This window comes from Enoplosus armatus, chromosome 13 (assembly GCF_043641665.1).
Source record: "Enoplosus armatus isolate fEnoArm2 chromosome 13, fEnoArm2.hap1, whole genome shotgun sequence".
In the NCBI taxonomy this organism is placed as follows: Eukaryota; Metazoa; Chordata; class Actinopteri; order Centrarchiformes; family Enoplosidae; genus Enoplosus; species Enoplosus armatus.
In genome coordinates, this window is record NC_092192.1 from 15271111 (window position 1) to 15298323 (window position 27213).

Genomic DNA, 27213 nt, shown 5'->3' on the forward strand with positions numbered 1-27213 from the left:
ACAATTACCCAGTATAATGGTTTGGTCACATGGGCTTATAAGTGGGGCAGAAGGTTTCTAAGGAAAGCACTGTTCCCATTGTAGTACAACTGTAGTAGCAGTATTCCCAGCGCTCCCATTCATCCGCTGCTGCTCTCTCTCTCTCTCCCTCTGTATGTGTGTGTTTGCTTCAGGATCTTAATGTGTCAGATAACTCTGACAGTCCAGCCGACATGGAGCGCATGAGCAGGAATAAAGTGGAACATGGGCGACAGACGCACCAGGTCTTACAGGTGAGTCGTTTCTCACTTCAGGACCGGTGACCATTTATAGCTCACACAACTGAGACGATAAAATGAGAAGTGAACTTTCAGGTTGCTTCAAGAATTTAAAAGTGAGATTTTAGCAGTAAATCAGTTTCAAATCAAATAACAAATGAATCTGCCCATCATTGCTTGCAGTAAGAATGGACATATCTACATTTTTTACATATATTTTCAGTTTATGTTAATTCTGCATGTAAGTGTGTATGATCATCTTCTATGCTCTGTCTGTCTGATATGGACTCTAATATTCCTCTTTATTTTAACCAAATATGTCTGAATCTTTCTTAAAGTCATACAATGTTCAGTCTTCCAGCTGCAGACAGACATCTGGGTTATACGTGAGGCTATTCGCAGGATCACAAAATGTAGCTAGTGAAACTTAACAAGCTTGCGACAGCAACTGTATTTACTAGTGCAGGTTTAATATCGAAGCACCTTCTATGCTGCTGAAGTAGACTGTTATCTTAGCCTCTCCATCACAGTGTTGGACCATTAGATTCATATATATTGTTATATTGTATCTTCAAATCTTTCCTAAGTTGTATAACTTATTCAATTGCAAAAAAGAGACTGATTTCAGGATGAAGGCCTGTAATACAGTTTGAATTAAGTACATATATTGGACTGTTAAGACATGTAATTTTCACTTTTAAGATTCAGTACAAAACTGCCGTCCATTTCACTGAGTGTTAAGACTTTGAGGTGTGTAACTTAATAGTCTCAGGATCATGTAATGATTTTGATTGATTTTGATTTTGTTTTGACAGAGCACCCCTTTAGACCTGATTGAGACGGGCAAGTCCCTGAAAGTCCAGGCAGAGCGCCCCCACCTGGTTAGTTTGGGAAGTGGACGCTTGAGCACAGCCATCACTTTGCTACCGCTGCTGGAAGGTGAAGACCTGTGTGTGTGTGTGTGTGCGTGTGTGTGCGTGTGCGGTTTTGAGTGTATGTTTGTGTGTTGGTGGGATGGGTGCGTATTAAACAGTGTTGGGTTCATTAAAATGGAAATATGCATTGTGCTGATCAGTACCAATTTGAAATAATATAATTTCTCACTAAATTTATGCACTGCTTATTTTATAGATATCTTCATGTCCTTTGAAGCCTCATTAACAGCTTGTTAAATATGCGGCCCTGCCTCAATTATGATGCTGCCCCATAAGTGGCTATAACTGCAAAAGGATCTGATAAGATCAGGAAACACAGCATGTTTTTTATCCTTCATAGTAAACTACAGTTTGTATAAGGCTGGACAGCTCTGTATTGACTACAGGATCTGTAATCTGTGTTATTGTTTGCATGTATAGACATTTCCATGAGCACATCATTCAAAATAAATCTGTTGTTCTTTAATAAGTAAGCAGCACAACTTGTCATGAGTGATGAATTGACAAAAATTGACGACACATTAGCTTCTAACCATCTTGTTGTTACTCATACTGCGCCACACTTGCAATAACACCCTTGTCTGTGATTTTCTTGCACCATTTGTCTTGCACTGGGCCTTGACACCACAGAGGAAGAGGCTGTGTAGCGCCCCAGAGAAGAGCCCTCTGGGGTTTTCTTTGTGCTCCATGTATCACATAAGAATAAATAGTGCATGTTGGGTTAAATCTCTTGCACTCAGACAGCAATATTAATACAACTGATAATCAAATTGCAACACAGTAAATAGTAGATGGTTACATCAGTTCCCTCTGACAAGATGCCTTTCATCTGCCAGGCTAAGCACATCTCTTGAGACTAACACCTGTTGTTCAACATTCAGTCACGTGCTGACTCTGTTAGTGACTCCGCCCATGTGACCTTGACCTCTGAGATGACACCTCTGGCTTTGAACCGCAACCTAAGAATACATCAAAAAGTATTCACAGGCCCGCATGGATCTCCTGTAACTGACGCTGAGAAAATGTTTTCTCTTGTTGCAGGGAGGACCACGCTGGGCAGTGAGGGGACAGATATCCCTCTGCAGGGCCACGGCATTGCGGCTCAGCACTGCTACATTGAAAACCAAGCAGGCAGCATCACCTTGTACCCATGTGGAAACCAGTGCTCTGTAGATGGCCTTCCCATCACCAAGCCCTATCGCCTGACACAAGGTAGCACTTAAAGCTGTTTTTACTTGCGTCAATTAACTCATAGAGCTTTTATAATAGTTGCCAAATGTACGATAGGCAGAGATTAATTTAGAGGTTTTTATTTGCCATGCAAGCGGCATGGCTCTAAGTCTGTCAGTCGGTCAGTCCACCACTTTGGTCAACATGGTACCCAGAGGATAAATCCTACAGACTTTGGTGATTCCCTGACTCTTCCTCTTGCGCTACCATGAGGTTCACATTTGTAGTTTTAAGTGAAATGTCTCAACAACTATGGATTGCCATGAAATTTGGTCCCCCTCAGGATGAATTGTAATAACTTTGTGACCCCTTAACTTTAAATGTGTCCATTACTTTGGTTTATGCAAAGCTAATGGCATTCCTATGAGCCTCACTTTGTGTTTAGTGCTAATTAGAACATGTTAGCATGCTAACACGCTAAACTTAGATGGTGAACATGGTAAACATTACACCTGCTTGACCTCAGCATGTCAGCATTGTCATTGTGAGCCTGTTATGCTGATGTTTTAGCATTCAGCTCAAAGTACTGATGTGTACTGATGAGCCGTGAGCATGACTAGAGACTCTCATTCTTGTTTAACTCCCCCCTGTGAAGTCACATTGATGTACAGTCAGACTACTTATTAAAATGATAAATGCATTGCAGTAGTACATACACATACATAAAATGGGCTCAGCTTATTATTATGCATGAATACATTGGAGGCAAAGTGGACAATAACTCTGTCTAGCTTCAGTGAAACAAAACCAGCCAAAACAGTCCAATGACCTTCCAGTAACATGCATACATGACATAAAAAAAGCATAACAGTCCCGCCCCCCTCAGTCCCCTCACCATGGGATCCAAGCCAGCAGCTAGACCAGAATGTCATTTGAAGCCGGGCGATCAGCCGGTGTGTGGAGGCAGCAGCTGCTGAACAGGAATACTTCAGGCTTTGCTTCATTCAAAGGACTGTCACGAAATGCTGAATAAAACAACATGGGAATGGAGGAAACTGCTTCATTGATTTTATAAGGAACAATGTTGCAGCCATGTGGACCTTTGGCTTCACCTTGAAGGATGAAATAAATATTTAACTCCCTGTGGAATATCCATAACTGGAAACAAAACTTTCGTGAATGCCAGCGGAAATGCAGGGAAAGGAGAAGGAGTTGATTTCACTCACTGGTTAATTACACGTGAGTTAAACTCGTCAGCTTATTTATGCCTCAGTCAATACACTCCCAAGTTCTCTAATTGACTACAGGACAAATGAACAACAATAGCAGCATCTTGAGCTCTTTGTCTGTGACACACTTTTGGATTGTTTATCTCATGCTGGACTACCACTTGCTTTCACTCTTAGATCAAGTCAAGCTGATTTGTGGTTTACATTCAAGGCATGTTAAAATAAATCTCACAGAAAAATCGGTCTAGACACTCACACCTCCGATTGTATGTATTGCTTATTTAATGCTGTTAAGCAGGACAGAATCATGGAATTGTTTGCATACACACAGCATGTGGTGTGGCCTGTGAAACCTATTAAGTGAGTGCAGCCATTTTTGACATATTAATGAATTAGTTAGACCATTTAAAGGATACTTTTGTGCCACATTTGAACCAGAATCAGTTTAATTGTTGAAGTTACTGATAGTAATGCTTAAACATGAAAAAACAACAACAATACTGCATCAGCAATAATTTAAGGTTGGTATCAACCAGTCATTTATGGTGGTGTTAATAGTTTGCCCCTCTGAAGATGTTAACTAACACATCATGTTCTTCTCTCCTGGCAGGGTGCATGCTGTGTTTTGGTCAGTCTGTTTTTTTCCGCTTCAACCATCCAGAAGAGGCCCTGCGGATGAAGAGCATGCTGCCAGGAGGGAGCCAAGGACTGAGCGCCACAAGATCTCATCCTACTGGTAAAGACCCTGCTTTGATAATTATACAACACCATATCACCATATCAGTGCATGCAGTTAGTAATGATAATTTATCAGGGACACAGAAATAAGCTGGCCAGTGACAACTGTGTGTATGAAGGCTGCACAGTTTCTTCAGTCTCTATTCTGGGCAGAGCAAATGCTTTAAATTATATTCACATATTTAGTTACAGTTGGTTTCCTACTACCTGTTAATGCTGCTGTTGCAGAGAATTACGAGGCCTCTGGGTAGGATGACATACTGTGTTCACACTGTACATGATTAGTTGTTTAGACTATCAATGTTTTAGAGCTCTTAACAAATGGTTACTGAGATGACACGCAGTAAACATGATAAAAGATAACTGAAAACACTTGATCGGTTAGACATATTGATGAAAAACTCAGAACTGAACTTCTTGTCAAAAGTAAAAAATCTAATTTGACCAGCTCTTGATTTTCATATCTCCAGCACACTTGGTTTGACTGAAATGTTGGTCATTATCCTTGACTGGAAATAGCTTGTTCAGGACTAATTATCTGTGGCCTACATTGTGATCTAGTTCATTTAAATCTGTGGTTCTCGCTCAAGGTGTGACCCCATTTGACACGGGATCGTTGTAATCTTTCTTTTTACAGTTTACATTCAGATGATGTGATATTATTCTGGCCCGTTGCTGTGACTGTTGCCTTGTGCTGTCGATGATATTTAGAATCCATTCTCCTCTGACCTTATTGGTTTGGCTGTCAGTGCCTGAACAAGTACAGTAAGAACCACCACACCCTGCCCAGTGTGCATGGCCCACTCTTTCCTGACCAGCCCCTGATTTCATCAGCTCTGAATGAGGTACACGGCTGCAGCCTTTATATTTAGCAGCTCCAGATCCCTGTAGGATTACAACACAACTGAGGAGCACAACATCCCGACTGCTGCGTTTGGTTCAAATAGGAGAGGGTGGGCTCAGATCCATTCATCACTATTTAAAGTGGGCCACCGAGACACTGTGTGTGAGTGTGTACATGCAACAACATGCTCAGGCATGTGTATTTTTCCTGTCATGGGTGACCCCCTTTGTGCTACAGCACTGACCTGAGGTGTGGTGGATGTCAAAAGGACAAAGATGATACAAGACAGATCCCTCCCACTGTGTTTGATTATGTGTGTTTTTGCAACTGTCTTTTCAAGTGTTCCTTCCTTTACTCAACAGGAATGCTCATGCACAAGTGTTTCTGTCTCCCTTTACAGACTCCCACAGCGTCCTCAACGGGAGCCATCAGTCTTTTTCAAGCAACGGCGATTCCAAAATCAACAACATATCAAAGAACCTCCAGGACTCTTTGGTGCTGAAGGCCCCGTCATCATCAGGATCTGGTAAACAGCCTATTCATCAGCACTCTCCTCCAAACATGCTCAATGGGAGAAACGGCTCCATGACAGAGGACTCCATTTATGAAAACAGCAGCAGCTTTCGGGGCTTGAACCTTGGCAGCAAAACCCCTCCAGTACCTGCCCGGACCAGTCATACCAACCACACTCCTGTCCCCCATCCACGGACCTCGCTCACTGTGGCCTCAAGCTGTACTAGTGGTGGTCAGGGGGCCCAGGACAGCCCAAAGCTTCTTAGGAACGTAAGAGCCGAGGCCACGTCAAGCCCCATGCCGCCTAGTAGGGGGTCAGCAGAGGGCACAGAAAACTCTGGTCTAAGTCACAAACCATCCCCCGTCAAATTTTCCCCAACAGCTCCATCCAGCCCTCGAGTAAGAGGTTCTTCCTTACAGAAGAGATCCCCCAGTCCCATGAGAGATCTGCCCTCGCATGTAGACATCCCTCAAAGGCTCAGGACTCCAGAGCAGACTGGGTCCACCAGCCTGAGAGAACTTCCACCTCCCAGCCCTAACATGTCCCGAAGAGGGACTCCAGGAACGCAGGGCTTGGCTACCTCCCTCACCTCACAGGGCTTCACCACTAAACCTGTCCCAGACAGCCCCCAGGGCCCCCGCAAACTCATAGCTCCTTCTAAAGCAGAAGCCATGAGGGCACTGTATGCCCAGAGTCCATCATCCCTCTCTGGGCTGGAGAAGGAGTCTGGAGGCAGGCAGTTAAGGCCTGGCCCGGGAAGTGCCATCATGTCAGGCATGGGTTCTCTGTCTGGTTCGTCCCCTTTTGCTAGCCCTCACGCTCAAAGAAAGACCCCCTGCATGAACATTACAGGATCCTCCAGCAAGGAACAGAGTCTTACAAAACCATATACCCGGGAACGCAAAAACAGCATCTCTGAAATCAACGACAATGAGGACGAGTTGCTGGAATACCACCGCTGGCAGAGAGAGGAGAGGCTGCGTGAGCAGGAGATGGAGAAACTGGTGAGCACTTTAGATACGACTTCACAGTAGAAATGAGAGTAGAAAATCATTTCAATATGATCATCAGATCAGTCCAGAACTGGATGCTGATGTGAACTTTGCTTAGGAAGCCATAAAGAAAACATTTGCTGCTCTGGTTTTTCCTCTACGTCTGTTTGTTTATTCTACATCCTGTGTATGGGCTGGATGTGTACATACTTTAAATCTGCAATAATAAGCTTTTGGCCAATCAGGAGAAAAACATCAAAACAAGCTGACAGGTGCATTGCCACAGCTGTATCCAGGTGTACAAACTGCTAGCAAAAAAACATCTTTTTAAACATTTGTTATTACACATCCAGCAGACACAGAGCAACGTTAGCATTCATTTGGAGTCGTGTTTCTGGCGACCTGACAAATGTAAGTGCAATGTTCACTCTCTTTTTAGCTGTGTTAGAGAAAAATCTAAGTAAATTTACCCTGCTAGATGATTGTGTTCACCTACCAAACGGTTGGAAACAAAATTAGTAAAATAAATCTGCCTACTAACACCCCTAAAGCTCAGTAATAATAAGTAATTGTCTAATCTATAAAAAATACTTCAGATATTGTTTGTTTGTTTTAGTCTTTATGCTAAGCCTAGCTAATCATGTCCTGGCTGTAGCTTTATATTTAAGTGTACATTTATGTAATTTTTACACAGATTAAACATGCGAGAAACAACATGTTAATGTATGAGCTTTAGAGCTGCTGGTAGGCAGGTTTTATTATCTTTGGATAGAGATAGGCTAACTGTTTCCCCCTGCTTTAGTCTTGCTAAGCTGAGCTCATCAGCTCCTGGCTGTAGCTTCATATTTATCGGACAGTTATGAGAGTGCTATTAAATTCTGCAAAAAAGAGAATAAAAGTATTTCCCACACTGTCAAACTATCCCACTAATATAAAAATATATGAATTATTATTACATTATTATTTACTGTATGTAGTTAGCTAGTTGGTTAGTTAGGAACTTTATTGTCCACAATGTGAAGAAATATTTTGGCTTCAGCACACAGCATTAAAAACAACCCAGGACAATGGATGAAGACAAACCCTATAACACCATCATTTTAAAGGACATGAATACAGTTAAGTGGAGAAGGCGCTGAGAGCGCTGGCATGGCAGACACCATGTCTGCATCCAGATATCTTGTCTAAATCTCCTGGCATACAGCCACGAGCTCATCTCCCCTGAGCATTACTGGCATCGTCAGCCCATGTGGCCCGAGTAACGTGGGGTGAACATTCTTCCACAAGTCTCAAGGTCCAGAGCAGAGGGCGTGGCTGGTTACTGCTCAACACTATATTTATCAAAAGGACGAGTGGCTTTTACTTTCAAAGCTGCCCCCTTTCTTATTCCAACCCACACTAGATCATTAACTGCATACTTTGCATACTTGTTATCCATCCTCAGTCCACACCCACCCCCCCCCCCCACCACCACCACCATTCTTCAGCCCCCACCCCAGCCTGTTTCTGACAGCTGAAGGGACCATAGTGGGAGGTGGGGGGTAATTCCCCTCCCTCCATGTCCACAGACTATTTCAGGAACCAAAAGGTTTCTGGTAACAAATAAGAGTTACTGACAACATGTGTCTGAGGTGGAGTGATAGCAGCTCTACCCTTGTGTTGAGTCATCCAGTATGTGTAGACAGTGTAAGCCACTACCTCTGCAAATACATAAACAGACAAAGAACAGATATTTCTTGGCCCAAGGATGTGTTGATTAGTGTTTTTGCTTGTGATCCATATTTGAAATTTCCTCCATCCAACTTCCTATTTCCTCATCTCACTCTCAGCAAGAATTTCCAAAAATGTCTAAGTATTCCTTTAAGAGGGGCCTTGCATTATTAGTCTTGAAGCTCCATCATATCAGGACACCTCTAAGCTTCCTGTTATTTATGCTGCAGTTGTGTTGAAATGCTGCATACTCCCACACAAAATACATTTAATGACAAACCAGCTGGCATGTGGTGAACTATGTTTGGGGTCCTGGACTAAGTTCTTGATTTGTTGGCATTGCAGCCTTAAAAGAAGCACACAGAAATTATAAACTGTAACCTATAGATGAGGCAGACAAAGAGAGGATTTCCTCTAAGTGAAATGAATGCCCTACATGTGGCACACTGCTCTTTTGGCACAGTTGGCACATCTATGCAGGAATTTTTTTTTTTATCTCACTTTACTGAACTCAACCTACACACACGGATATTGCTGCACTTTAAAATCACAGGCTGCACTTTATCTCTCAGCAAATGTAAAGGGCATAGCTAAAGAGGAAGAGATATAATAGAAAGGTTAATTTTAGCATCAAGTCCACTGGGAAGAGGCCAAATATTTCTATTTTTGAGGGGGTTCTGGTAAATTGAGAAGCTTTCTATGGTTATTCATGAAGCATACACATTGTAATTGCAATTAAACTGCAATATTTCAGTAACAATAAGGTAGAGGAGTTTATTTCAGTGTTGCACTATTTTTCTCCTCCAGATGACCTGCATTTTCAAGTTAAAGCAGAAGTTCAACATTTGAGAAAATATGCTTATTTGCTTTCCTGCCGGGAGTTAGATGAGAAGGTTGATATCACCCTCATATCTGTTAAAAAATCTGCCTGATACAACATACCATAAGATAACATGTTAATTAATGGGCTTTAGAGGTGCTGGTAGGCAGGCACCTTCCGACAGAGCCACACTAGCTGTTTCCAGTCTTTGGGCTAAGCTAAGCTAACCGGCTGGCTGTAGCTTTAATTTTAACATGAGATGAGAGTGGTATGGACCTTCTCATCTAACTTTCAGCAAAAAAAGCAAATAGGCGTATTTCCCAAAATGCTGAACCTTTGCTTTAAATGTGCTTTAAATCTGTTATATATAGTTTAATATTTCTAACGTTATGTCCTTATTTCACTTCACCTGTCAGTTTATAACTCTGACGTTCAGTTAAATATGGTTTAACCTTTAACGGTATTGCTAATTTTCATTAAAGAGTAAATTAGGCAAACAGCATAATCAACTGTCTAAGGTGTAAATCTCATGACAGAGTCAGTGTGGTTATTTTAACAGACTGAATCATTTAAATACCAGACAAAAGTGGGCTGGTGGTTGTGGAAGCAAGAAGCACATCAGGCGCTATTGTTCCTAGTCCTTACCAGATTCCTAATTATTGGCACACATTTTGCACTGTTGTTTTGGTAGATTAAAGCAAGCATCCCAATGTTTGGAGTGATGAGAGACGACTGACAGACCACAAGCTATAACCATGAGGCACAAGCAATTACATAACACAAAGAAGAATCTAACAGAACAGCAACATTTACAGCCCTTCAACAGCAAGGAAAAGCCAAATGACGCCTGGAGCAGTGTAATCTGAGATACTTTCAGCCAGCAACTAAAACTCTCCACATTTATTATTTTCACCGTTATCACAGTCTGTCAAATTCTGTTCTCATAAACAACTCCAGCTCTGACAGGTTTTACTATGAACCCCCTCCTGAGAGACAAACTACATCAGCTTCGGCCCTCCTGCTATCAGGTTGCAGTTGTCTCGTGCCAGTGGCTGAGGGACAGCTGTCTAAATGGGACAATGTCACACAAGGACACTTGAAGCTAATCTGCAGTACAATCTATAATGTAGGACAGCAGGTTTACGTCTCACATCTCTTCTGTAGGAGCGACAGAGGCTGGAGACCATCCTCAATCTGTGTGCGGAGTATAATCACGAGGACAGTGCTGTGGAGCTGGCTGAGGTGGTGAGGACTGGGCTGCTGGGGGGCGCTAGAGGAACTTTCTCGGACGCAGGAGGGGGGACGTCCATTCATGGAGTAGACAGACCCCAGAAGGGGAGAGAGAACGATGAGGAAACCCAGAGAGAGGAGTCTAGCAGCACAGAGAGCACACATCAAGAGGTAATAAACATGTTCATGCAGGCATGCAAGTGTTAGATTACGTTATTCGTGTTTTTTTTTTATCACGTTTTAATATAAATCTGCTGGCAGTTTGAGGAGCTGTTAACCAGTCAGGAGCAGGTCTATCTGGAGGAGGAGAGGAACAGGATCTTGGCCAGGGTTGATGACTTAAAGCACAGAGTCAGTGAACTGGAGCAGCAGCTACAAGAGACCAAACAGGAGGTTTGGCACTGACACACACTAGCAGACAGACTGGCATTTTAGCTTGTATGCTCTTCGATCAACCTTAAATCATCCTTAAAGTGGGAGGAGTGGAAGCTTACTTAGCTTGACAGCACTTTTCTGGTTTGCAGACTCTGACTCCACGTTTGTCTCTAGGTGGAGATGGAGCAGGCCCTGCTGCAGGCAGAGAGGCGGGCAGAGCAGGAGCAGGTGGAGGCTGAAAATGAAATCATCTCTCAGCTGCAGCTCAAACTCAGCCAGCTGGACAAGGCCACCCAGAAAGAGAAGGACAAGGTGGGCACCCGGGACAAAACAATGCGACACAGTGAATACTCTCAGTTTGGTCGAGGCCATTGCACGTGAATGTTGGACGTTGAACCTTTGTGTTTGAATATATAAAACTCACTCCTTCCTGAATGTACAAACAGATATACAGTATCTCTAGACCCTTTTTTCAGATCTCAACTGACTTGCACTGCTTATTTATTAGCTGTCTGTCCTAAAACACAAAGCACAAATTGTCTTCTCTCTAAAGTGTCGAACAGTGTGTTTAAAAAGACAAAAACAACTTTCTTACATGTATTAGGCTTTTAGCTGGATGTGTCCAACACTAAAATGTTGATTCAGATATGCATTTTTAACGTTAACACACATGTGAAGCATTGTAACCCTTAACACTCCTGCCAGCCTAACCTCTGCTTCAGTCCTCTAATACTTTAACTACCTTGGCCTGTGAGCTTGGCTGCATGGATTTGAGTTATTGTGTGTTTTTTTTTTTTTTTTTATATATTTCTCCCTGGGGTGGTGTGTGTGTGTGTGTGTGTGTGTGTGTGTGTGTGTGTGTGTGTGTGTGTGTGTGTGTGTGTGTGTGTGTGTGTGTGTGTGTGTATGTGTGTGTGAATGCATACCCAATTGTGCGTATGTGTGTGTGTGTGTGTTTCTATGTGTTTTTAGGGGAGGGCTAATGTGTCGGCTGAGCGGAAGGTCCTGGAAAAGCAGAGGAATGAGTACAATGAGCTGAAGAGGCAGTTTGATAAGTGCCCCTTGTCTCTGAGGGAACAGTTACAGGAGCAGCTCAGCAGGGTCAGTGTTCTCACGCAGCCCACTGGCTGGCAACAGTGAGTTATAATATACCAAATACCGCAGTACTGTATGATCTGCGCAGAAGTGGCCGCAGACGTAACACTGACTCTGTTTTGAAGCACTCAGAGCTAATCTGCAGACTGTGCATTTCCTCTTTTTCTGCTGTTGCCCTTCATTATCTAAACATATAAGGCCATTTGTAAGTGTGACTATATAGTAAACAATGCTTCTGCAAGCCCGGCGGCAGTTTTAGACTGCTGCTTAATCTCTGCTGTTCCCTCATTCTGGGTGCTTGAAATGTCAAATGCATTATTAGTAATAATTAATCTCATTAACAGCTTTGCCCTGAAAGTTTGCATGCCTTTCACCATGAATGATTCAAGTCACATATGCACACTTTATAAGCAGATCAATGTCAGATTTGATTGTATGAAATTCGGGCTACTTCATAATGGACATTAAAGGATAAAGCTAGTGTTTTTGAACCTTCTTATTGTGAACAAATGCCATGAAAAAAACAAAACCAACTGTGTGTTCTCTCACTGCTTCTCGACCTCTTCAGGCACAAGAACCATCTGTTGCTGCTGAAGACGTAAATCTTCAAAATTGGGTCACAAATGTATAGTTTCATTTTTTAAAAAGGCTAGCTGATTGTCTAAAACAACTGCAGTTTTTAGCAAACATTACTGAACCAGCAGTAAACAGTGCATTTGTTGGGGACTATTTTCAACTGCGGATTAAAACGTGCTAGTGAATATTTACAGCAACAGTGCTTGTGTTACAGAAACATGTCACCTAAGATATATCAAGCTTTGGATACACAGACAATATTACTTAATCATTGTTTGTTTTGGCCTTTTCATAGGATTTTGTTAACAATGAGAAAAATATAGGATATTGCCTACTTTATCCTTTAATAACTCAGTTTGATGGATTTCAAACAGTGTGAATAACCTGAGTGTACATATATCTGTATGTGGACAGAAAGCTGAAGCTCTGGAGTCTGGGACCAAGCAGTTTGATGAGCTGGAATTTTGCCAGCTGGAGGAGGAGAGCAGTCTGGAGGAGAAGAAGGAGACTCAGAGCTCACAGCTTCTCCAAGAGCGAGCCGAGTATCACAGCAGTGTGGCCAAGAGGAAGGTGGGGGTACACGTATGGCAGAAAACACATATATGTGTGTAAAATATGCTCACCAGTTTCAGATTATATGTCAGCCTGACATAGACATGTTGCTTTGCAGGAGAAGATGAGCACTCTGGAAGCTCAGGTGAAGCAGCTGGGGTTTCAGGCAGCTCAAGACTGTGAGCGGATGGCGAAAGGCAGGACAGTGACTCTGCAGCTGTTACACAAGGTTAGCCTTTAATTGACCTAGCCTTAACTGCCTATACAGTAGGCATGGATTTAATTCAGAATAGTGATACATGTCATGCCGGTAGCTAAGACAAGCAAGTCCATGCTGGGTCTGCCTTTTTAGGAGCAAGACATGTTGTCTGTCCTGGAGAAGAGGTACCACACCCTGACAGGAGGGAGAAACTTCCCAAAGCCCAACAGCAGCATGAAAGAGGTGAGCAGGAACACGTGAGACATTACATCACAACCATCTGTGGTTAGTAAGCTGAAAAAAAATCTCCCATCCAAGTGGATGTTTTCTGTAACTTAGATGAACTTTTTAAACAGGAGTTTCTTCACATCAGCGAACCTGATCTTGTTCACATGGACGGTCCTCCTCATAGCCCCTGTCCCTCCTCTCACATCCCCTCCCCTGAACTCTATCCTGTTAGACTACAAGAGGTACATCTCAACAGAACCCTCTTTATAACAAAACCTAACAAATCCTCAATGCCTGTGCTGCAGTTTCTACAATAAAAAAAAAAACAGGCATGATGGTGCGGTAGCATATACTGACAAACAACAGCACGTTTGCAGTGTGTATGTTGGTAAGTTTCTGCCTTTCTCTGAACATTATGTTTGTTTGAGGCTTGTACATTCTCCAGATTTTATGGTTATACTATCTAGAATTGAAGCATTTGAGGAGCATTGTTTCCTACGACATAACATCATAACAAAAAAAACAAAAGAAACTTGGAAGATGGCGTTTGGGATGATTAACCTATAAAGTGACTGCAATCCTTATTCATTTAAAAGACAGAGGCCGAGTGAGTTGTGATGGCCACATGTTTGCTTTGTGCATCTTTGCATGACTTTTCTAAGTGTCGACTGTTGCCGTCTTCAGCCTTCTCATCCCTGTGTTTTGGCTGTTGATGCAGGAGTACCTCCGGCTCTCTGATGTCTATAAGATGTATGGAAATGTTTCTATGCAACCTCACCCTTCCTCCCCTGCTGCTCTCCACTGCCTCTCCCTCGCTGTAGCTCCAGCTCTGCCATGTGAGGTAGACACCCTACCTGCTCTCTGCCATACTCTCTGATATGTTTCTCTGACTTGTCAATGTACTAAATACTGAACCCACCTGAGCACAATGACAAATTATCTCAAAAAATCTTTCTTGATGACGACGTTCTTTTCCACTTTCTTCTCTCTCCCTGTTCTATGTGTGTGTTTGTGTATTGTCTGGTCGTCTGTGTGAAGGAGTACATCACAGTCAGTCAGTTAAGCCATATCTTTGGGATGCAGAGAGTTGATGCCTCCTCTTCCTCCTCTATTCCATCATTCCAACTTGCCTCCTCTGAATCCGCATTCTCATACCACTCAGCTGCATGTGATCCTTCCTCCTTTCTCTCTGCACAGGTTTGTTACTCTTTCCTAATTGGTGGGGTCACATTTTTGTAACTGACGACACCATTCAGTTTTTCCAATATTGCAGCCATTCACTGAACAACTTCTAAAGCAGCTGTCTCACTGCTACAAGAACTGTCTCATGTTTGTCTTTCCTATCTGCCTGATGCTTCTGTCACTGCTCCTGGTGCTGTGCTGCTGCCTTCTCTTTTGGCTGGATGCTTTTCATCACTTCAGAGCCAGCCTGAGCTGAGCAGGAACGCAATGCCTCCTATTAACCTCGAGCGCTGGTACCAGGACATCATGGCTGCTGGAGAGCCTCCGTCATGTCCTCCACCGCTGCCTGCAAAGTCTTTTTCTGCACGCAGGCAGGGGCAGGTAAATCCTCCACTCTTTCAGCTCACTGCTGAACTCCTGGTAGTTACTTTTCAGTGTCTTGCTAAAGGGCACTAACAGCAGGCCAGATCACTAGCCTCTCAACTATCCATGTTTCTATGACTAGGAGGCCCTCTAGTGGACAAAACAAAATATGGTAGTCTGTGAACCTCCCCTGCTGCCAGATATTTGTAATGTGGTATTTAAGGCTAAATAATGAACTTTGTTATGATTTGTCAATGGTACTTGATCCTGCAGGAACAAAGCAAAGCATGTTATAACATCCTGTAAAAAACAGTGAGCTGGAAAAGGACGTCTTAGCCAACAGTGTTAAATGTGCTGACTGACGCAAAGTTGAGCCCCTTCAGTGCTGAGATAGAAGGCTTCCATGACATCCAAGATCATCAACACTAAATATAACAGCTAACATAAAAATATAGCTTTATTCTTTTAGAGAAAACTTCAAAGACAACTGTAATCCAGGTCATTTGTTCAGATGAGTTAGTTTTCAGCATTCAGACTTCATGTGCGCACATGTAGTTGTCACATGTAGTTGTCCCCTCAGGGATTCATATATCATATCTCATGAAGTCATATCTTATCCTATACTAATAGATCCTAATTTATTGGTTGATTATATTTTGTATTATTAATCTGAATTTGCGAAGTAACTAGTATCTCCAGTAGTGGAGTAGACGTATAAGGTAGCAGAAAATGGAAAGTACCCTTAAAAATTGTACTCTTAGTCACTTTCCCACACTGCCCAGATGAGTGCAGCAAGTCAAAAAACACAAACCAAAATCAAATCCTCAAATTAAATTTCTGTCACTTGAAAGAATCTTCCAGATTAAGAAAATAATCTAGAAGAGGTGAGGATTTTTTCCTCCTCAAATGTGATAAAATGATGAACTCATCTGTGCTTCTTCTCTCAGCTATTGAAGTCTAAATCAGATGGTGAGGTTGGACAGGCGGTATCATGCAGCGCTGCAGCCCTGTCACACCCCAGTGGTGTTGCTCATGAGAAAAATGCATCCACCAAGGTGAGCACATCATTCAACACATGTAACCTGTAAAATTAAAATCCTCTAAGAAGTTAAAAGTGTGATTCTTTCTATGTGTTTTTCAGGGCTTACAGTTAGTGCTGAGAGAGATGTCCAACCCACTAGACATGGACTCCAGGAGGCTGTTGGCTCTGCAGAGCAAAGGTACTTGAGTCCCTCAGTCTCATCTCATCTGTTTGGCACACTGGAGGGTTTCACCTGACATGCACTCAGATACAAGTCTACAGAGGAGATTTATTGTGGAACATGGAGGAAGACTATACCTTTTTGCTCTTTAAAGTCTGTGGGAACAGTATCACACAGTGTTTCAGGTCTACTTAGTTTAACATGCTCTGGATCTGATTATTATCAACTAGTAGCAATGACTCGACACTCTCAGTAGAGGGCACTGTAAGTCTGTGACAGCTGTCTCTGCACCCTCTCCGCTTGCACAGATCTGTCTCCCACAGTCCATCACTCCATCCTGCATCATCAGTCGCCACCGAGTGGCAACCAAGCGTATGACACCCTGAGCCTGGAGAGCTCAGACAGCATGGAGACCAGCGTCTCCACCGGCAACTCCGCCTGTACCCCAGAAAGGTGAGAGACTGGGAAACGAGCAATTGGCTCTGTTTCCATGGGAACACTCAAGTCTGCCCCGTCTCCCAGGAGAAGGGTCACTGTGCTTTGTTCCCGTGACAACATGTTTTGTTACATGTCTGCTCCCGGGACTGCTGGTATATTAGCTGTTGCCATGCCAACCTCTTCAAGTTTTCTGTGTTTCATGAAGTTAGGAGTTCAAAGACTCAGTTTACTGCTGTTCGTGAGGAAACCTTTGTCTTCATCTCCAACTGCTTCCAGTGTTTGGTTTCCAGGCATGTCTGTTTACTTTTTTCATCCCAAGCCAGGTCGTAGCCGTGTCATCTGACACTCCTTCCCTCTGTGTGTTGTAGTGCCTGTGGGTTAGAGGCCCAGAGAATAGACGAGATGGAGAAGATGTTGAAGGAGGCGCAGCAGGAGAAAGCCAGGCTGATTGAGAACCGAGTGAGTTCCCAACTTTAGTTCTGCACAGTTTTGACGTGAAGTTCTCCCACCACTTGCAACACTTCATCTCCTTTCAACCAGAGATGCAAAGATTAGTCAATTACTTTGAAGATTTGCAGCTTGTCTGTGTCATGTATGATAGTAAACTGAATCTTTGGGTTTTGAGCTGTGAGGAAATTGTTTTAGCAGTTTGAATACTTCTTCATTTTATAAACAAAATGATTTATTGAGAATGATTAATGGTTAAACATTTTTTTTGTCACATATGAAATAATCAAATTGATGCGATAACACCTCAATAATAATAATGCAATAAACTTTTATATGTTCCACTGTTATGCATTTCATCAGAAATAAAAAACGATCCAATCTTTAATCCTGTTCTTGATTCCAACTTGTTTGAATTCATTAATTTTGACGATACATTTTGTAAAACAATAACATGACATGATCATATCATCACCAAATCTTCCCCAGAAAGTTGATGAACAATAACTTTATCTCAGGAGTCTAATAGATCAGCTCAGGGTGTGGTGAAATGAAGTAGTTTGTTTACCTTTGTATTATGTCTACATGTTGAAACAAAGTCGACCTGTATGTAAGTAACTGAAAGCTGCAAAGGATCATTTTACATCAGCAAAGCTTACCCTTCTATATACAGACTTAAGGGATATATTTTACAAAACCCTCGATTGGGACTTGAATTCTCATGTGCCTCTTCTGACAGTCATTCACTTTGTATTGCAATATTTGCCTACCATTTACATATTGTCCCCGTCTCCCTTTTCCCCCTGTTATTTTTCCCTCTCTTCTCTCCATCTGTTCCTCTGTCTCCTCTCCCAACGCTCCCAGGAGAGGGAGGTGCAGGCTCGGCGGCAGATGTTAGAGGAGGAGCGGAGGAGGCGAGAGGAGGCCGAGAGGAGGCTTCTGGATGAGACGGCCCACAGGCAGAGGCTGGTGGAGGAGGAGGTGAAGATGAGAGAGAAACACTTCTCCCAGGTCAGTGGAGCAGCAGGAGGAGACGGGCGGCGGGAAGAAGAGAGAGGGAGAGGGAGGAGGGGACGGGAGACTTGGGGGAGAGGATGAGAGGCGAGACTAAAGAGAGGATGGGTATATGGGAAGATCAAAGATTGTCAGGGTTGGGAAAGAGAGTGGAGAGAATGAAAGGGAGGGTGGAGAGTGAGACGAAGAACAGAGAGAAAAATGGATGGAGGGGGGTGCAGAAAAAATACACGTAATTAAAGCTTTAATCTTGACTGAGTGTGTTTAATTACCAGTTGTCTGTGGTATGAGTACAGCAAGTAAACAAATATCTTCAAATCATCAAATACACATGCGCCTACTTCTTACCAGAGCTGTCGAGAGTTTGTTCTCGAGTCCAACTTAAAGCTGCTATAATCAATATTTTTATATTATCGATGAATCAAATGATCATGTGTAATGTGGAAGGGGTCGCTCATAGTGACAAACCCAGTATTTATCACACGACTCTGCAGTTCCCCTCCTCTTTTAGCTCTTTGTTTTGTTTTACAGGCGCAACGTCACTGTTTTGGTTCACTCTCACCAAACAAAACAAAAAATGGGACTTGAGACTTGACTCACTGGAAACTTTAATGCCTAAATACTTGACTTGACTTGAGACTTGAAAGAAGAAGTCTCATGTTTTGAGGAACATCAATCAATAAAGTCTGACAAAGTCTATCTTCATCTTTTATTCTCAGGCCCGTCCAATGACGCGCTATCTACCAAATCGTAAGGAGGAGTTTGACCTGCGTGCCCACGTGGAGTCGTCCGGCCACAGCATAGACACCTGCCCCTTCGTCATCCTCACAGAGAAAATGTGCAAGGGCCACCTGGTGAAGATGGGTGGCAAAATCAAATCTTGGAAGAAACGCTGGTTTGTTTTTGACCGTCTCAAGAGGAACTTCTGTTATTACGCCGGTGAGGATACAAAGACACCTCATCTATGATACGAGGGCATATTTGTTCAGTTATTATGGATTATTTACCTTTTGAGCTTTCTTTATTCAGAAAGTCTCCTTGGTATCAAGACCTCTTTTACAAGAGAGACCTGATGATAAATCGAGATGATTCAGTCACATGCACAGACACAAATTAAAACAAGCATGAATGTCTATAAGTTCATGTTACGTTGCAGTTTATTCCAGCATGAAGGAGCACTAGAAACCAGTCTTCCCCAGTTCAGAGTTGGTACGGAGAACATTTAAAGTGAACATTTCCTGTAATCTGGTGCCCTAATTATGAGCTTTAATTGATGTGTCACTATAGAAGTATACACTGAGCCAAGTACCTGCTGAAGAAAAAGTATGCAAATAATGTTCAACATTTGCAAAAACTAAGAAACATGAAGAGGCCAAGTGCTCACTCAGTTCCAGTTGGGGGTCCAGAGGACCTTAAGGTGCTCTTAAAGGCAAAAAAACTGATGACAGAAAAGAAACGTTCCTCAGCCTCTCTTAAGCAGAGCACAGAGAAGAGTTAGCCGACCGATATCGACCTCACAGCTCAAATAGTAAAACCAGACTGATTACACCTGGTACTCTAAATAGTCAATGAACTGGAAATAAACAATACTGCATCACATAATAAGGTAACCAACAAATGCAGATATCACAGATATCACATTGACACCAAAATATTGATATCCTAAAAATAACAAAGAAAAAATGACCATACAAATCATATCACTCAAAGTGATGCAGTCCCATTAATTAAGGTACAATTAAGAAAGTCATTTTATAAAAAGGGTTCATGATCTATTTCCTCATTCACCCTGGATACACTAGGACATCTAATGTAAAAATCCGAAGGCCATTTATTCCCTCTACCCTAACGAGACATTACACACATGATGTTCAACTAAGTGTCGTGCCAACATTCACAGGAACAAGTGAGGTGATGCACCACATACGTGGTGCTACAGTTAATGAATTGCATGTTTTTATATGTTGTACATGTCTTTAAGTCTGAGAAACCCTTCCTCTGTAGTATGTTAGGGCAATGATTACATGTGGCACTCGTGTGTCTTTTTATTTTTCATGGAGGATATTTTGGGAAGTTTGGAAAATACTTTGTCACTCTTGAGTAATCCCCTTTGGATTTTAAGATGGTATTAATTTGTTGAGTTTGTAAGATCTGTCAAAAAAACGTTGTGTCATGTGTTGAGGCTGTCTATCAAAGTCCATTTCAAAGTCTGCAAATATGTAAATACGTAATAAGTTAAAACCTCCCTGCCTTTGGGGCCTAAAAGTTAAAGCCTCTATTAACGACCACTCATTGACCCCTGCACCAACAGGACTTCACAGGATGAAGGACTAATAGCAGCACTTACATGAACTTTTTTGGATTCTCTTGCTCAATTCAAGTCTCTGGCCTCGTCTACAGAAACTTTATAAAGTGGGAAAGTTCCTAGCTGTACACAGGCCCGGACCTGATTTATTCAGTTCACCCGACAGCAGTGCTGAGGCTCTTCTGAGCAATGTACACTTCGCTCTCTTTTCTGTGTTTTTCAATAAAACCTGACTTCCGTCCCAAACAGCGTTTATTCATCTGGAACCAAACACTAATTAAAGCTGCACTAAGTGGAATTTTCCGCCTTGGTCTTGTGTGTTAAAACTGAAGCCAGTTTGTAATCAGACTGTCCCCTGAATTTGAAATGAGAACAGTTAGTTTTCTGAATAATTCACGAGCGTGTTTTTGAGATATTATTTTACAATCAAGTTCAAAATAGAATCCAAGGATATTTTCATTACTGTCGCCCCCGTTCTCTTTGCTCCTCTCTCTCTCCACTCACTTGCCTAGCCTTTTCACCCCCTTACTCCTGACGAAGATGATGGTGATGATGGTGATGAAATAAGATGCAATACTTTCTCTAGATGTGTTTTTCTTGGGGAGGAGGCTAGCTCCTGGCTTGTTCGTGACTAATAAAACGAAACTCACTTTTCAAAAACATTTATCTCATTACTAAGCAGATTTGACTTATGGAAAAGGGAAAGCAAGAAAAAGTGTCAGACGTGTTTCAAAAGACTGCCTTTAATTGTTGCTGGATGTTTGTTTCTTAGCCGGGCGCTCCAGAGTGCCTGGAAGAGACAAAAAGACCACTGTTTATTGATCAGGAGTGGAATCCAGAAACTCTTTAAATAGACTTTATTTGAAGAAAATTGATCTTAGACATGAGAAAAGTCTCCTTAATGCTTAAATGCCTTAAGTTTAGCTCGAAACTAAAGAAACCCATCAGACCGTTGAGCTTCATCCATCACTAAACTCCTCAGTGTGGAGTGACTTTAAAATGCTTTAAGATATGCTGTGAATAGAGAACAGCAATCCAAAGGACCGGACAGAGGGTCTGACCTGCTTTAAGGGAAACGTTGAACTGAAAGATCAAATCTGGTATACAAAAGAGAGGCATTTCTTTTTAAGATATCCAAAAGATCTCAACCTCGCCGGCAGGGAAGAGGCTAAAAAAACCACAGAGACAATCCAGAAAGTACGAGTGAAGAAAACAAGTCAAATTAATAGGATGGTAAAGACTTCAGGCATAGCTTGAAATAGACTTGCACTTTTAATTAACTTTTGCTCTGATACAGTGCTGCTCATACCTATTCATGGGTTGTGTGTTGCTGGGAAAAAGAGTTAACACCTTTCTCCTTTACAGCTGTGTTTGTGTCTGGATTTAAGTTGCTGTTTTACTTAATCTTCAAACTACTTTTATGGCAGGGTTTGATATTTTGTGGAAAATAATAAGATCAAGAAAAATAAAAATTATGAAAAGATACAAATTTCCTCTTTAAAGTAATCTAATTAAGCTCAAACAAACAATCCTCATCCATTCAAACATATCTGCTGTTTGCTATTGACTTGCTCCCACCCACAGGCAATTTTAGGCTTATTGAATTGTTTCCATTCAAGTCATCACCAATAGAAGAGGCAGGAACATTTGTCCAAAAGTGAAAATGTTTGGTTCTAGCAAGGACTAGAAAAAGAATGACGGTGAATCACACATTTTCATTACAAGAGAAAATGAGTTATTGCTGGTTTTAAAGTGATGCCATTAAAATTAACTTCTAATTAACTACTGATTTCATTTTAGCCAATGTCCTGGGAAAAGTTAAATTTGTGTGTGTAGTTGTTGTATTGTAGGATCCCATCCATGTCATTACACGACACTTTATCTATTAGGCATGGGTTTGCATTTTCTATTTCTTTTTTATGAAATATTTATTTCTAAACAGACATTTTAGGTGCATAAGGAAATGTACAGCTTATTTTGTTGTTTCAGATTATTCTGTTTGACTCTATTTTAGGATAAAGTGGATAAAATGTCATTGAAAATATAAGGCCACATGAGACAGAATTTGTAGAATGAAATATTATTTGTGACCTATCATCTATCTACTGTACGGATGTGATCCAGGGCCCAAGAATAATAAGAAACATTTGTTTATATAATGACAAAAAGTCTCATTATTTGACCAAAACCCCACATCCCTGGCTGATTGCACTGTCTACTGCTCAGGCTGACAGAGGTCTTGCATCAGTACAAGGAGTACTGTAATGTATCTTAATATGTTTTTTTTTTTCTTTTTCTCGTCTCAGACAAGCACGAGACCAAGCTGAAAGGACTCATTTACTTTCAGGCGATTGAAGAGGTTTATTATGATCACCTACGCAGTGCCACCAAGGTAACCAGCGCTCTGCTGACATTACTTACAATTCAGAACTTCAACTATGCATGGATGCTTATCATTTTAAAATGTATCAATAAATATAAAATGTGAAGGGTTTAATTACAAAATGCTACTTTTTCATAATGGAAAAAAAATTCTCAGTATTTCAAAAGACTGATTCTGTACTAAAAAATGTCGATTATAAGTGAAGATCTTGAACTCGCTTATAGTTTTGTTTCATATCAATATGGTAGATACACTCATTTTAGAATAAAGCTACATTTCTACAGTCACTCACAGTTTATGTTAACTGTCAAAATACTGTCAGGAGTTTGGCTGTTTGTGAGCAGCAATTAAACACAAATCAAATAATTAAAATGTCCTGCTGCCATTGGGTTACATAAAAATGGGAATCTTTTCAATTTAGAGCTATTTTAGAGGCTTGTCGGGATTGTCAGGATTAAGTTATTTTTTCTTCTTCTTAATTTTGATTCATTTGTCATTTTAACTTGCAAAGGTGCGGGATGTTACAGGCTATAAAAAGGTCATCAACAGACTTTCCCATCCAATTATGTCTTAACTGTTATCTTATACACTGTTATATGTTCTGTTGTTCTGACAAATGTCTCTGAGGAAAAAGATGCAACAGGTGCAGCTTGCAGTCCTTGGCCTAAAAAGTCTTTCCCCCTCCTCTCCCTGTGATCCTCCAGAGCCCCAACCCATCTTTGACCTTCTGTGTGAAAACCCACGACCGCCTCTACTACATGGTGGCCCCGTCCCCTGAGGCCATGAGGATCTGGATGGATGTCATAGTAACGGGTGCCGAGGGCTACACACAGTTCATGAGCTGAGGGACCACTGGGTGACAGATATGGAGGAAGACAGGGACTGAGCGAGCACCCGGACACCTGCGTGCCAACCTGAGCTGCTCCCTGCTGGAGCTGGAGCTGATGGCGTGTAACAGACGGACATGTGGAGAGATTAATAATTTCTCTCATAAAAGGCCTGATGCCTTCAAGCAAATGAGGGCTTAGTAATGACAGAGGTGCTTTTGAAAGAATTTGTGAGAAGGAAAATAATTTCAGCAACCTGCCAATGGATCTATGAAGGGAGCTCTCAACTACATCAATGACATTACCAAAATGTATTGTTAGTAACTACAATATAACCTTTGAGGTTTCAGGAGGAACACTTTCTTACTTCATATAAGCTCAAACTGTTTCCACCTGTGAAGCCGATCTATGCATGCAGTGTTATCACTCTAACTGATGCCTTTATTTTTTTCTCCTTTTTGATACATTTGTACTTTTTTTCTCTGGAGTTTAACTTTTCTCAGATGAAAAAAATGATCTCTTGATATTTCAAAACACTAAAAAGTAAAGCAAATATTCTGAAACATTTTAAAAGAGTCATAATGTTACTTATTCAGTTAAACATTACTTGGTGCCAAATACTTCATGTAATGTTTTGTCAGATTTATACAAATACAAATGTTAATATCACTATATATTGTTCCAAGGGCTGTTCATACAGGCTAATAACACAGCATTAATGTGTCTGTATTTTATTATATGTCAAAGAAAACCCTCTATCAGCATTTTAAATAATTCATAAATTATAGTCCTATAATGATATTGTAAAACTACCATGTACATTTAATAAACAAAAATATATGATGCATCTGTTGGTTTGTCTGATAAACTCGTTTGTTGTTGACAAATTGGCTAAACTGAGGATGTTCGGTTACAAACCAGTTCTTGCTTCCTTAATTAGTGTTCTTTAAATAATCTCATACACCCTAATGAGCTGCTAGCATTCACATTTAAATGAGAACACACAATAGGTCTTCCCTTTAAGACACTGCAACTTCTTTTATTTGCACAGGAACAGTCAGGTGGTTTAATTAGTTAATTGCCTCGTTAGCTCCGACTACCTACAGAAGTTCCTACAGAAGTATTGAAATCACGCCCCATATATGTATTTCTGGCACAGTGTAATTAATTACATGGCTCACCCTGTGCTAGGTAGGCCACACGGAAATAGGAAAACATGAAGTGAAATTACATGCAACTTAACATGCATGATTCAACGTCGAGAAATTTGAAATCATGTACAAAGAAAAAAAAAAGCACCTCATGGAGAAGATGCCTCGCAAAGACTCCCCATAAACAAGTTCTGGTGTGAATTCCTCCATTAAAATATATTCACACGGTGTTTCTCTCCTCATGCTGCTGGTTCAAATCAGTGAAAGAGAGGTGCATGTGCAGATAGATGATAATATATGACTGGGCTGTGTGATTAATTTATGGCAGGGTTCACTGGAATATTTAACAGACATGTAGGTAATCACGGAAACACACCTTGCCCCTGACAGGTAACAATTAGATTCAGCACTTGGGCTCATTTTTTATTCTTAAGTGAAAAACATGTTATGTGTAGTGATATTCATTAAAATGAACAATTCGTCCTCCTTCAGTTCAGCACAGGTAAAGGTTCCTACTGACAGCTCAGACACTAGAGAGGACTATAACTTGCAGCTTCATTGACAACGTTCACACCATTTGCGTCTCTCTGACCTTGGTAGAGCTTTTCACACATCGTGCCATTCAGTATCTTTGAGTCTCTGGTGCGCTCGTCTGAATAATAAACAGACTTTTAAGAGGGCAGTGTGAGCTCATTACCGTGGTGATGAGCATGAGTGACACCCAGCCTTATTGTCGGTGAAATATTAATGAGCCCAGGGTGATCTCCCCTCACTTTCACACGTGCAGACTGGCCTTTTCCCCAGGCCTTTACAGCACAAATATGATGGTCGGGCTGTGAATTAGTACGGGTCTCGCATGATTTTTGTCAATATTAATGGGAGATATTAACCTTGTTTGAGAGCAACCTCAAACATTCTGATGAAATGGAGATATCTCTCTGCTAAGCGGGCAAGTTCATAGCATCACCTGTCAAAGACTTCCACTTGCACATCCTTCAAAAATTTGTAATTTATAAGTTTTCATATCCACATGTGAGTTCAGAGTAATTTAGGAGATTAAAGAGAAAAATCTCCTGCCCAACCCCAAACGTGCCCACACACACACACACACACACACACACACACATACACACAGACATAGCAGATGAAAGAAGCTTTCACTAAATGCATCTGATACACCAGTGGAAGTTACACTCTTAATGTTTACCGCTTTGAACAAATCATCTTCACTCTCTTTGAAGCCAAATGTAAAATGTCATTAATTTAAAACAGGCTACACGATATATATACAAATCATTAAATTACAGTAAAAGAAACATGTTTTTTTCAGATTTCATGGCAAGCACAACAATGATATCTGAAAAATATCCAGAGGGGAAAAATAAGTAAAAGCACCAGCGCTGACCTAATGAGGCCAACAAACACATAGATTGTGAACACCACAGCGGCACCCCAGTGTGGGATATTATTCTTTTTTATTTAATTGACTGCCAGCCATGAATTTGAAGTACTTTCCAATATCATTGCAGTGTGAAAACTCAATGTAACTGTGAGTGTCATATTCTATATGTTCAGTCCTACTTCTACCAACCCAATAAATCATTTTTCAAATAGTAAACATACTAAAACACAATGCACATTAAAGAATCGTAAAAGGACAGGTTCTTGCTGTATTTAATGTTAGCTCTGTCTGTTAGATGATCATTTGGGGGAACACTGTTGGGGGTACCCTGGCCTTGACCTTTGCCCTCAGTGTATCTGTTTGCTTCTAAGTTTGGTGGTGTAGGAATTAGATTTACAGTAATAAAACCTTTTATGTTTTTGTACAGTAAAACCAGCAGCTCAAATTAAGAATTAACATTTAAAAGTTAAAGTTCAGCGTCAATATGAAACAAAGTCGAGTGACAGTTAAGTGAAGCTCTGATGAGTGAACAGCATACATTGTGTTAAGAGCAAGAAGCATATGGCCTGAAAGTATCGGTGTGTAAAGCTCAAAGGTGATAGACGTTGAGCTTGTGGGGATTAAATGGCTCTGCAGGGCGGCATGACACAGCCTGAGTGCTGTGAATGACACTGAGAAACCATTTGGGAATTGTTTGCTTAAAGAGCTAAAATTTGGAAGAACACAAGTGATGCATGAACAGTAAGTCTGAGTAAAGATCTGTGACCCTCGATTATTATTTTACAGTCTTGGTTATTCTGCTGGTGTTGCTCTTCTTTCTTAACTTCATCTGTAATTTTTGTAAATTCTTTGAGATTTTCATTTCTTATGTTTTTTTCATGCCAGGTCAGTCCAGACTGGGCTTCCTGTGCCATGCACGCCTTCATTCAAGGTGCGTTTAGGGGTTAGAGCTAGTTAGGAGTGATCTCCTAAAAGCTGTGACATCCCAAAGGAGGACAAAACAGACGCTATAGTCCTTTACATCAAACACCTTTA

At 41.3% G+C, this 27213-nt stretch overlaps 1 protein-coding gene across 1 annotated transcript; it reads left to right on the top strand.

Moving 5' to 3' along the window:
- The first annotated feature begins 178 nt into the window (after positions 1-178).
- On the top strand, positions 179-24440 carry phldb1a (pleckstrin homology-like domain, family B, member 1a). Its single transcript, XM_070917071.1, has 24 exons — positions 179-272; positions 1073-1196; positions 2234-2404; positions 4202-4327; positions 5574-6691; positions 10374-10610; positions 10701-10832; positions 10989-11126; positions 11787-11915; positions 12900-13055; positions 13156-13266; positions 13390-13479; positions 13593-13706; positions 14183-14305; positions 14503-14661; positions 14887-15027; positions 15957-16064; positions 16151-16229; positions 16520-16664; positions 17018-17108; positions 17961-18107; positions 18830-19049; positions 22722-22807; positions 23503-24440. Exons 1-24 carry the CDS (start codon positions 213-215, stop codon positions 23641-23643), a joined length of 4146 nt encoding a protein of 1381 aa, XP_070773172.1. The 5' UTR covers positions 179-212; the 3' UTR covers positions 23644-24440.
- Positions 24441-27213: the final 2773 nt, after the last annotated feature.